General features: G+C 49.0%; 1 protein-coding gene across 1 annotated transcript in view; it reads right to left on the bottom strand.

Annotated features, from left to right (window-relative positions):
• CUX1 (cut like homeobox 1) overlaps positions 1-12,119 on the bottom strand; it is a 267,150-nt gene that overhangs the window by 7,746 nt on the left and 247,285 nt on the right. Inside the window, exons 15-17 of the mRNA XM_041423197.1 lie at positions 2,919-3,055; positions 1,751-1,817; positions 393-505 (exon numbers count right to left, since the gene is read on the bottom strand). Of these exons, the coding sequence (XP_041279131.1) occupies positions 393-505; positions 1,751-1,817; positions 2,919-3,055 (317 nt within the window). The remainder of the gene's footprint in view (positions 1-392; positions 506-1,750; positions 1,818-2,918; positions 3,056-12,119) is intronic.

Here is a 12,119-nt window from a genome sequence, read left to right on the forward strand (position 1 = left end):
AGCCCAGGAAGGGCTGGGGTAGCCAAGGAGGCTGAGGGGGATTTTGGGATGGGATGTGGCTCCCACAGGAGGTGCAGACACAACCGGACAGCTCAGAAAAGGTTATTTTGAGCTCTGCTTCAATTTGCCATCCCAAAATGTATCATCTATGTGCTTTTTCCATGGCATCCCCCAAACACTGTGCCAGGAGCACAGGGACACAGGGACAGAGGGACAGAGGGACAGAGGGACACAGGGGTTTGGAGCTGTCCTGCAGCTGCAGCAGCAGGGATGGGCTGGGGCGGGTTGTGCTCCTGCTCACAGCAGGATGTGTTTTCCTTTTGCCTCAGTGCTTGGCACAGGATTGCCTGCAGGCCAGCAGAGCAGCAGCCCCAGCCCCCCAGCAGCCTCACCCCCTCCAGCTCCTGGTTCTTGGCTCGGAAGCGTTCCCTCTGGCTGGAGATGATGGACAGCAGTGAGTCCACCTGGCCCTCGGGGAATGAGGTGCCAGGGGATGCAGGGTGACCTGTGGATGAGGTTTGGTGTGAGAGGTGACCTGGTAAATGCCCAGTGACCATCCACCCCAGGGGTGTGCTCAAGGTCCTCCTGCTGTGGGACCTTGGGGGCACCCAAATCCACCCCTGTGCACAGTAATTACAACATGGGCTGCTATTTATGTTTTGTTTTTTTTTTTTTTTTTTTTTTTTTCATTTTTGACTCAAAATGAACAGGAAAACCAACTGCATTATTTGGTGCAACCCATGGCTGCCTTTCCCTGACTCCAACCCTCCCCACCCATGCCAGACTCTCTCCTTGGCCTCTGCAGCAGCTGCAGCATTAAAATAAAGTCCCAGAGCCACAATCCTCTCTCCCCCACCCCAACCCCTCCACCACCAGCTTGCTATGCCCAGGACCCCATTTTTTGGGTGTTCCACATGGGTTGCCCCCCTTGATGGGGCTCTGTGGGTGTCAGGGGGACTGTGGCCATCCCTCCCTGCTCTTCCTTCCTGGCAGTGGCATTCACAGCCAAGGAGAAATGTGTCCCCAAGGCCATGACTCAGCCAGCTGCACTGAGCAGTTATTCATAGAGCAGGATGGGTGGCTGCAGGTTGTTTAGCTTGGTGGGACTGTTGCTGTGATAATGTTTATCTTGTGTTTTCAAAACCTTTCAAAACAAACAAAAAAAAAGCGCAAGCAAAAAAAAAAAAAAAAAAAAAAAGAAAAAAAAAGGAAAGGAATTCTTTTTTTTTCCCCCCAGAGGAGCACGGAGTTGTTATTTTTTACATTCATTTTCTCCTGCAGACCTCAGCACAGGGGCTGATGTCCAGGAAATGTTTCACTCTGGCTCTGGAGGGGTTTGGCGTGGGAAGAGCAGGAGGCAGAGCACAGAGCTCAGGCTGTGGAATTCTTTTTTTTCCCCCCAGAGGAGCAGGGAGTTGTTATTTTTTACATTCATTTTCTCCTGCAGACCTCAGCACAGGGGCTGATGTCCAGGAAATGTTTCACTCTGGCTCTGGAGGGGTTTGGCGTGGGAAGAGCAGGAGGCAGAGCACAGAGCTCAGGCTGTGGGGCTCAGCAATTCCCCTAATTTCCAGCTCAGCACAGCCTGGCACGTGCCCGAGCACCCCTGGGAGCACCAAAGGATGGCAAACCGTGCCCAGCACGGAGAACTGTCCCAGAGGGAGACACGCCGAGCAGGAGCTGCCGTCCCTGGAGAAGTGACCCCTGCCCTGGGGTGTCCCAGCCCAGCCTGGCTGCCCCTCTCTCTCACCATAAAACTGCGCCGTGGCCTCCTTGATGGGCTCAGGGATCCTCTCCAGCCCGGGGCTGGCCGCGCCCTGGGCAGCACAAACAGAGAAATTTAACATTGCCCACCCACCCCAGGTGCCTGGAAAAGCAGCCCCTGGTGGGCAGCTGCAGCCCCAGCCCGGCTGGACCGGACCCAGGGCCAGGGATGGAGGGGCCCCGGGAGGCACCGGGACCACCCCTCCCACCCTCTGCCGGGGGAGTTATCAGAAGGAGAAGGAAGTAATAACAACAATAATAACAATAATAACAAAGGAAGTAATAATAACAATAATAACAACAACGATAACAATAATAATATATCAGTAATCATCAATAATAAATAATAATGATAATAATGACGGAAATTAGTAGTTAGGAAGTATGACAATTAGTCATTATTAATAATAATTTAAAAACCAATGATAATGATAATAATAAATATTAGTAATAAATAATAAACAATGACGATAATAATAACGAAAAGTAATAATTAATAATTATAATAATGAAAGTTAAAAATCAATTATTATTGTTAATAATAATATAACAACTATAATGATAATAACAAATATTAGTAATTAATAATACATAGTAATGATAATAATAACGAAAAATTAATAATTATTAATGATGATAGTGCATGTTAATAATTAATTATTGTTGTTAATAATAAGAACAACAATAATAAGAACAATGATAATGATAATAAATATTAGTAATGAAGAATAGATAATGGTACTAATAAAGAAAATTAAATTTTATTATTATGATATATATTATGTTATGTTATGTTATATTATATTATATTATATTATATTATATTATATTACATTATATTATATCATATTATATTATATTATATTATTATATAAATATTAGTAATGAAAAATAGATAATGGTAATAATAGCGAAAATGAAATTTTATTATTATTATGATATATATTATATTATATTTTGTTATGTTGTATTATGTTATGTTGTATTATATTATATTATATTATATTATATTATATTAAGTTATTACTATTGATAATAATAAAAATAATAATAACAAAATTAATAAATATAAATAAATATCTAAATAATGAAACAAAGAAAACCCAAACAGCGAGGAGCAGAGGGGAGGCAGCCCGGGCCCTGGGCAGGGTTACCTCTGCCTCGGGGCGCAGCGCGGCTGCCAGGGCCTGCATGGTGCTGAGGTCGTGCTCCAGCTTGGCCACGAGCTCCTTCTGGGCAGCCAGGGTGGCCACGGCCTCGCTCAGCTGCATCTGCAGCTCGGCACAGCGCACTGCAAAACAGAGCCAGGGCTGTCACCCGGCCGTGCAGGGGACATCCAGGGGCTCAGAGCCCCCCGGAGCAGCTCAGAGCAGCAGCTCCGCTCTCCCCTCGTGCCTGGGGCCCTGCTCGCCCCTGGGCATGGGCACGGTCCGGGGAGGGAGCAGTGCCACCTGCCAGTGCCAGTGCCAGTGCCACCTCCCAATGCCACCTGCCAGTGCCAGTGTCACCTGTGCCAGTGCCAGCTGCCTGCGCTGGCACAGCTGCTTCAAAGGCATCAGCCAGGCGTTTTTGGTGCCCCAGGGGTACCATCCTGGCCGGGCACAGTGGGGGCACCTGGGGAGGGTTAAGGGGAGCTGAGCCCAGGTCTGGTCTGCCCAGGAAAGGTGATGGAAGAGGCTGCCCCGGCTGTGGGGGCTGGGAGAGGCACTCACAGGGCAGGTGGGGGCTGCAGCAGGGGGGGACACCCCCGGGAGGGGCTCAGGTGGCACCACTTCTGTCCCGGGGGCTCAGGTGGCACCACTCCTGTCCCAGGGGCTCAGGTGGCACCCAGTGGGGGCTGCAGCAGGGGGGGGACACCCCTGGGAGGGGCTCAGGTGGCACCACTCCTGTCCCAGGGGCTCACATGGCACCCCTCCTGTCCCGGGCACGGGCCCAGGCTGTGCAGCCCCTGGCATTCCCGCTCAGCCAACTTTCTACAAAGGATCCTGGGGGCTCAGGTGGCACCCCTCGTGCCCCAGAGGCTCACATGGCACCACTCCTGTCCCGGGGGCTCAGGTGGCACCCCTCCTGTCCCGGGCATGGGCCCAGGCTATGCAGCCCCTGGCATTCCCGCTCAGCCAACTTTCTACAAAGGATCCCTCTTCCCAGCTGCTCCCCAGAGGAAAACCCACACCCTAAACCACAACAGGCACTGCTGGAATGCTCCAGGAGCAAAACAAAAACCTCTCATTCCCCCGGTGTAACCCCAGATGGGCCCAGATGTGAAGCAGTGAGGCTGCAGCTACAGTGAGAGGCACGGGACCAGCCCCGCAGGGCAAGCTCCGTGTTCCAGTGGCAAATCCATCCCAGAACTGTCCTGCGGCAGAAATCGACCTGTTTCACCTTTCTCCCTGGCTGCCAGCAGTGTCTGGGCCTCTCCCTGGCTGGAAAACCTGCTCGGCTCCAGGTTCAGAGCTGGTGTTTTGCACTCCACTGTGGGGATGCAGGATCTGTCCCTCTGTGCCTGGATTTCCAGGTGGGTCAAAGCTCAGGTCCCATCTGTTCCAGTCCCTCCCTGATAATTCCTGTTGTAATTATTCCCCTAATTTCCAGACAGCTGGAAGGCAAAAAATTTCCTCATTTATCAACAGCCAGGGAGCAAGAAGTGCAGGGGCTGCCTGGGGAGCAGCAAAGGCAGGCTGTCCTCAGGGCTCCTACCCTCTCTGAGCCTTCACACGTGTGCACAGCTCAGTTCCAGCTCTCCCAGTCTTGCCAGGCTGGGAAATGCTCCACACACCCAGAAACCAGCTGTGGAGAGAGCTCCTTGCACAGGGAGTGATGCCCTGGCCACAGGGCTGGACTGAGAGCAGCAGTGATGGAGGCTCAAAGTGACACCCAAAGTGACACTGCTTGCCCAGGAATCAGGGTCTTTGCTGGTGCAAATTCCCTTTTTTTTTTGTAGATGTGGCACCTGGGAACGTGGCTTGTGGTGGGCTTGGCAGTGATGGGGTAAGGATGATCTTAAAGGTCTTTTTCGACCTAAACAATAAGAAAGACAATTACTGTGTTGGTGGAATGGAATCTCAGAGTGGTTTGGGTTGGGAACAAACTTAAAACTCATCTCATTCCACCCCCTGCCATGGGCAGGGACAACTTCCACCTGCTCCAAGCCCTGTCCAGCCTGGCTTTGGACACTTCCAGGGATCCAGGAGCAGGCACAGCTCCGCTGGGCACCCTGTGCCAGGGCCTCACCCCCTCACAGAGAAGAATTCCTTCCCAATTTCCAATCTCAACTTAGATTGGATAAACTTCTTTCTGTTTAAAGTCATTCCCCTTCCCATGTTATTCAGAAGGACCAAGCCTCACTGCAGGGAAAGGGAGGTGGCACACCTCACACACATGGATTTATTTTTTCCCCCTCTGCATATTTACATTTTGGAGCCCCCAATAAGAGACTCAGGATTGAGCAGTAGTTGTGCTAAAGGCACATCCCACTGGAGGTCAGTATTTCTCCAGGAATGGGGAATCCCTGCCTGCTCCAAAACATGGGTGGCCTGATGCAAAATATTTGCATCAACAAGATTTGGAAAGAAGAAAACCTCTTCCCTACGGTTAATTATTCAATTGGCTGTCTTTTAAAATTGCATTAAAATGTAATTGGGAAGCTACTGCTGGCCAAGCATGGGCTGGGGGGCCAATTCTGCACGTGGCACTGCTGAGCATCCTGCCCAAGAATCCCCACACCAGGAGGATTCCTGCGGCAGGAATTGTTCCCTGGCCTCCCACCCTGCCCAAAAATCCTCTGCACAGCTGAGCTTTGGAGCTTGCAGAAGGAGACCCAGCTCCTGCATCTCTCTCTTAAATGATCCTTTTGGCTTCTGAGTTTTTCAATTTAAGAGAAAAAAGGGTCACCAAAGCTCTCAGTTTTAAAGGGATCTGCATCCTTCCTTCCCTTGGGTTTCACTCGGCCTTGGCCACGAAACCATCCATGAGAACAGAAAAGGCTGGAACCGCGTCTGACACTGAAAGCAACCAAACACACAGAGCTTCCCTCTCATCTCCCTGTCAGTGTCACTCCTCACAGTTGGTTTTTGGGGTTTTTTTTTTAATCATAACTTTCTCTTTTTGCAGGGGCCATGTCCGCCTGCGAGCTCGGCGCTTCTGTGCCCGCGACTCTTCACCTGCAGCAGCAGGAGCAGGGCTGTGCCAGGCACCAGGGCAGCTCAGGCACTGAACCCAGCAAAAGGAATCTGCCTTTGTGCTCCCCGAGCTGCTGAGCCCTCGCTCTGACCCCTCAGATGTGCAAATACCTCAAAGGCCGGGAAGAGAAGAGCGACTGCAGAAGGTAATGGGACAAAGAAGGTGAAGTCCTGAGGAAAATGGGTTTTAAACCAAGTATCTTCAGCCTCAAACTCTGCCAGCTCTGGCTTGTAAAAGGCCAAGCCTGGCATTGCCATGGCCTTATGAAGGAAAGAGCAGAAGTGCAGGGCCTGGGCAGCCCCAGCCTGGCACAGACAGGGCTGGTTTCCCCCTGTGTGATGCACAGAAAATCAGAAGCTGGGAATGGACTATTCCCACCCCTGGAAGTGCTCAAGGCCAGGCTGGATGGGGCTCTGTGCAACCTGGTCCAGTTGTCCCTGCCCATGGCAAGGGCTTAGACTTGGTGATGGTAAAGGTTCCCTTCCAACCCAAACCATTTAATAATTCTGTGATTCCCTGCCAAGCACTGAATGAATCCCCAGAAAGAGCCTCTGCTCAGAGAAAATGCTCTGAAGAAATGACTTTTCTGGGAATTCTGTGTGCCCAAGGGCACAGCCGTGGATGACACTGCCATGGGATGAATGTTTCTGGAAATAACATCCAGGACCTGTATGGACAGGTCGTGTGGTGGGACACACAGTGAAGAAACAAAACCCAAACTGAGAAGAAAAGATTGACACGAGTCTCACACTTCTTTTGTTGTGAGAAACCTGGTCAGTCTCTTGCCATTCCAAAGCTGCAGGTTAAACCCTTGAAGTGGTTATTGAAGAAAAACTGGAGCCCCAGGGCCAGGCTGGAGGGGGGCAGAGCCTGGCAGATGCAGGGGGGGCTCACTGGGAGTGCCCCCGAGCCACGAGCCCAGCGCTGCCACAGAGCAACAGCAACTCTGACTCCTGTAACAAGCCCCTGCAACTGGGCTCCCTTGGCAAATCATCCAAAATAAACAGCATCTGTTTTCACAGATGGGGAAAATTAAGACATACTAGCAACTTAGTTTGAAGTTATAAGGCCAGACATAAATAAATGAGAGGCAATCTTTCCATAAGATGGTGGCTTGATTACTGAGGGTACAGACAGATGAATAAATCACCTTGGGGTGAGATAGGCTGTAACTTGCTACACATCCATGGGACCAGGGTAACTGCTCATGTGGATCCTCAGGGCCCTGAGGAAATGAGAGGTGAGTGGTGTAGCTGAAGGGATGGGGTAGGAGCACACACATGGGCAGTTATGGCAAATTACCTGATGCTCTGCGAGTTAACACCCTGATTTGCCTCGTGGAACTTTTTAATCTCCCTCCATTTGCTGTCTGGCCTCCCTGAATTTACATAATGTAAAAAAGAAAAAGAAACAGAAAACAAGCTGAGAAGTGATGTGGCACGCTCTCTTTGAAAAGTCAACTGAAGTGCATTGAAAGCCACGACTTCAAAGGTTTGAAGTCTATTTTATTGACTGGAAGGAAGATGATGGTAAGATAAGTAAACCTTGGAGTGCCTTGGCACGAAGGCTCAAAGCTGGAGACTCACTCAGCACAAACAGGGGTGTCTGAGAGTGCCAGGGGAGGAGCAGAAGCCAAAGGAAGAAGCAGGAAACTGTGTCTGCCACGGACCCTTTGATTTTCCCAGCTCTTTCACCTTTCCCCATGCTGGGCCACTCCAGTTCATGACTGGACAGTTACATCTGAGCTGAAATCATTGCTCTTCCCCATGAAGAAAACGTGCCAGGACTCTTGGCATCGCTCTCCAGGAGCCTTTTCAAGCCAGCAAAGTCTTACCTCCGGCTCTGCCTGATGCCAGAGCTCCCAAGGTTTACACATAAACTCAGGCCCAATTTCAGGCTCTTGAAACACTTGGCATTTAGCTTTTAAGGAAGTCTGGAAAAGGCTGTTATTGCCCAAAGTCCTGCTCCCCTTCCAGGAGAATCAACGGAGATGACTTGACCTTGACCCCGCTCTTTGCAGCTGGAGGATGAGGAGCACATGATCCAAACGCTGCAGATTCAACCCTGGATGCACAAGATGATTTTCTCTGCCTTCTTTTTTTGGTCTTTGAAGATGCCAAGGCAGAAAGATCTGAGCCAAAACCCTTCCTGCAACAGGAAGGTTGTCAAAGGCCTTTCACCTTTGCACAGCCTGATGGTTCCAGTTCTGTCTTGACCTTTTCATGGTGAGGGAAAACATTTCTGCCTGGCCCAGAGTGTGTGGGAGTCACTCAATCCACCTCAGCTTCATGCAAAGCCTTTTCCTCGGGGCCACCACTGCTGGGAGCTGTCAGCAGGCTGAGGAACAGGACAAGGAGGCAGGGAATGATGGAATATTTCTTTCTACAAGTCACCAGAGCCCTGTCTGTGGGCTCTGAGGTGCAAATCTGCTCAGAAGTAAAGGCTGAAGAGGAGGTTGCAGTGGAAAAGCCCAGCTGAGCATCTCACCTCCCATGAGGCAATGAAAAATCAGTGCCATTCGAAGGGACTGCACTGCTCCAAAAATGTCCCCAAAGTAAATAAAGACCATGTGCTCCAGAGATCTCACCAATACAACAGGAACACAAAGGAATTGGGCTTTTGGAGGATTTTAAAGCAACTTTTGTAGAAATCTCCAGGGAGGGAGGAAAGGTCAGTCAGCTCCAAGAGTTCCTGAGTAGCCAGAATTCCTGGATTATTAGCCTGGGAATCATCTCAGCCTGCAATGCTGCTTCTGGGCTGTCCTGGTCCATCTGTACCTGCCACGAGGGCATCTCTGACCAGACCCTCTGCAGGGCTTCTGAAAGGGCAGAAAAAGCAAGGAGAGGATGAAAAGAGAGGAATGATGACAGCTCTAGAAGCCATCTCTAAGTTCTAGAACGATCTCCTGGTCTCCAGGCTCAGGTGTCAGGCCTGGAAAAGCTCCAGGAGCACAGAGATGAGGTTCCTCTGCAGGTACAGAGTTGTAAGAGAAGACATCAAGAACATCAGTGAGGTCCTTCAGGGATGCTACAGGAGATGAGCAGCTCCAGCAAGGGATGGCACTGGCACCAGTGCAGGCAGCAAGAACAGCCCTGCTCAGTTTTATTTTCATGTGCTGCCAAAGAGACAAGAGAAAACAGGGACAAGTAGAGAGCAGATCATGTCCAACACCCTGAGAACAACATTTGAGACTTATCTGCCCAAGTGACAAAGGAAGCAGAAGGAAAAGCCCCAGCTGCCACGCTCATTCCAACATCTGCATCCTTCTCTGAGCTCCTGCTGCCCTCTCCTCAGGGCCAGCTTGGAAAATGGCCTTGGGGAAGAGAGAAGGAGCCACCAAACTGCAGCACGACAGGACAAGGTGGGGTGGTTTTCAAATAAAAGAGGGCTTATTCAGGTGAGTTCTAAGGAAGTTTTTTTTTATGATGAGGGTGGGCAGGCCCTGGCACAGGTGCCCAGAGCAGCTGTGGCTGCCCCTGCATCCCTGGAATGTCCAAGGCCAGGCTGGATGGGGCTTGGAGCAGCCTGGGACAGTGCAAGGTGTCCTTTAAAGGTCCCTTCCAACCCAAACCATCCCATGACTCTCTGGGGACTCCCTCCCACCTCTCTGGGTTTCTCTGCCAGTTTCTCTGCCAGAAGAGGTGCAGGTGAGATTTCTTCTCCCTCCCCTGCTTTTCTCCCTTTCTTTTCACATTTTGAGGGCCTGCTGGGAAAGGAAGGTTTGAAGGATTTCTCCTTCCCCTTCCTCCTGGCCCAGCCACTCCAAAATAAACAGCCCCCAGCAAAGAAACCCAGCACTGCTTAATAAATTCACTCTGTAAGGAGAGAGATTTCATAGAAGAAGGGATTATTTCCAAGGGTACTAAGATAATTACATGGGTAACTTGGAAGAGTTCAAGAAAACAGTTTGAATTTTCTTATCAGTTTCCCATAGCTTGGAGCAAAAAGAAAATAAAATGCTGTGCTGTAATCAAATCATGTTTTCTGAAGCCCTCTGTTGGCAAGTACACAATTCCTTCACCACTTCCATTAAAACAGAAATACTGAGGAGAAAATGACAGCATTTCCAAATGGAAAGAAGTGGGCTCAGAAGCACCAGGTCAGCCACTCCCAGCTTCTTACCTGGTGGGAACATGTGAAAAAATATCCCTTTTCCCACTGAAAGTCAAACTGGCTCTCACTGCTGGCGGAGCAGAAGCACAGCCAGGACCTTGGCACTGAGGTGTGAACTCCCTCCTGCACCCGAGGATGCCACAAACAAGGACTTTTCCCATCAATCCAGCAAATCCCTCTAACATTTCCTATGCAAACCTCACCCATCCAGCCCCAGCAGCAGCTCTGTCCCAGCAGGAACCCCCAGTGATGTCCCAGTTCAAACCAGTAAATGTCTGTGGGAACACACAGCATGCACTTCTTCTAAAAAAAGACAATTCTGGCATCCTTTTGAAGGGCTGCCCCAATAAAGTTATGGTGGGAGATCCAACTATCTCCATGGAAGGCCATAAATATCTATTCCTGACCTCTCAGATGCTTCCCTGTGGTTTGGGTTGCCTTCCTAACTTCCCAGAATTAACTTTTTGAGATGTATACTTGAGAGAACCACCTGGCTTTATCCCAAGATGCAAAATTCTGAGCTACTGTGAGCCTTCTCCAGATCAGTGCTTTCTCAAGTTCAACACACCCTTTGCTTATGACCACACGTGGCATTTTAGGAGTTTCATGCTGATACCACCTGAAGAGAAATGCAGGTTACAAATACACAAATTAACCTACCTGAGGCATGGTATTTTAAAAGTCTAGCTGCTTAGCATAAAGTTTAAAAAAATTAGGATCAAATTATACACAATAATACCATTTATAGCAATCAACAGTTGGACTAGTTAATAAAGGGAAGGGGAAAAAATAAAAAGTGTTAAACCATGAACCTTTCCATCCTGTGGAACAACCTGTCAGATGCTTTAAAATGAGAAAATGCACATTTGTCATGAAATGAAGGCATTCAGTAGCATTTTTAATGCATTTTGAGAATTCCCCCACAACTGCAGAACTAAAGATGGCAAAGGCACCACTGGACACCTGTGTGGAGCTGGACAAAGTGCCACCCTCACCGGGGTGGGAAATGCCAGGCTGAGCCCTGCTCTCCAGCACAGAACCACAGCCAATGTCCATCCTGGCCCTCCAGAACTCCTGCTCCACAGGAGAATCCAGGAGGGGCTCACGAGAGCCTGGCAGGAGAAATGTGTCAGGGATGCACTGCAGGAGATGGTGGAAACCAAGGTAGGTCCCCCCAAATAAACTTCAATTCACAAAAATCCAGACATGAGCAGGAAACAGAGCACCCAGGTGAGCACAGACACACACACACATCCTCTGCCTGACACCCAGAGCACCCAAAACATGATTTCTTCCACTGCTTTTGAAAACATAATCCCACTGACAGATTACAGCATCTGTTCCTTACCAAGCTCCTCACTCTGTAAATACTGAGAGTATTTATAGGAACACCCCATAAGGCACTAAATGAGGAATTTATTTTCCTGTAAAGGATCTTTAAAAATAAACAGTGAGCAAAATATCTGGGAAAATTATTTGACATTTTCATTTCCAAATCTAAAGCATTTCCAACCTCAGGTAACTGACATTTTTGTTTCTTTTTATTTAGTTGATATGTTGCTGTGGTGCTCAAACAATCCCTCTTGGCAGTCTCAGACCCCAAACATGTATTTCATGTCTGTGAAGCTGTGCCCACCTCACACTGACTGCAGCAGGAATGGCCACACTTGGATTTCACTGAGCATTTTGAACATCTAACAGTTCAATATTTAAGACACTGGAAACACACACACACTCCCCATAGGAACTGATACACAAAAAGTAAATTTTCCTCCCCGTGCCAAACACAAATCCCACCAAACCATCCCTGTGATCCCTGTGGGCACCACCAAAACCAGAAGCACAATGTAAATGTTTGCTGCTTGGACTCAGGTCTCACCTCAATAAACGACAGCCCACACGGAATTGTGTTTGTATAAAAGATATTTACTTCAATTATCACACCTAGGGTGCTAGTGAATAATAATAATAATACATCGTGTGAGTTTCATACAGTGATATTGCTTCTCCATATCATATAGGGACCGTTGTACAGTGCTGAGAACAAACATTTTATGGCTAAA

The sequence above is a fragment of the Onychostruthus taczanowskii genome, unplaced genomic scaffold (genome assembly GCF_017590055.1).
Source record: "Onychostruthus taczanowskii isolate IOZ18803 unplaced genomic scaffold, ASM1759005v1 scaffold75, whole genome shotgun sequence".
Lineage (NCBI taxonomy): Eukaryota > Metazoa > Chordata > Aves > Passeriformes > Passeridae > Onychostruthus > Onychostruthus taczanowskii.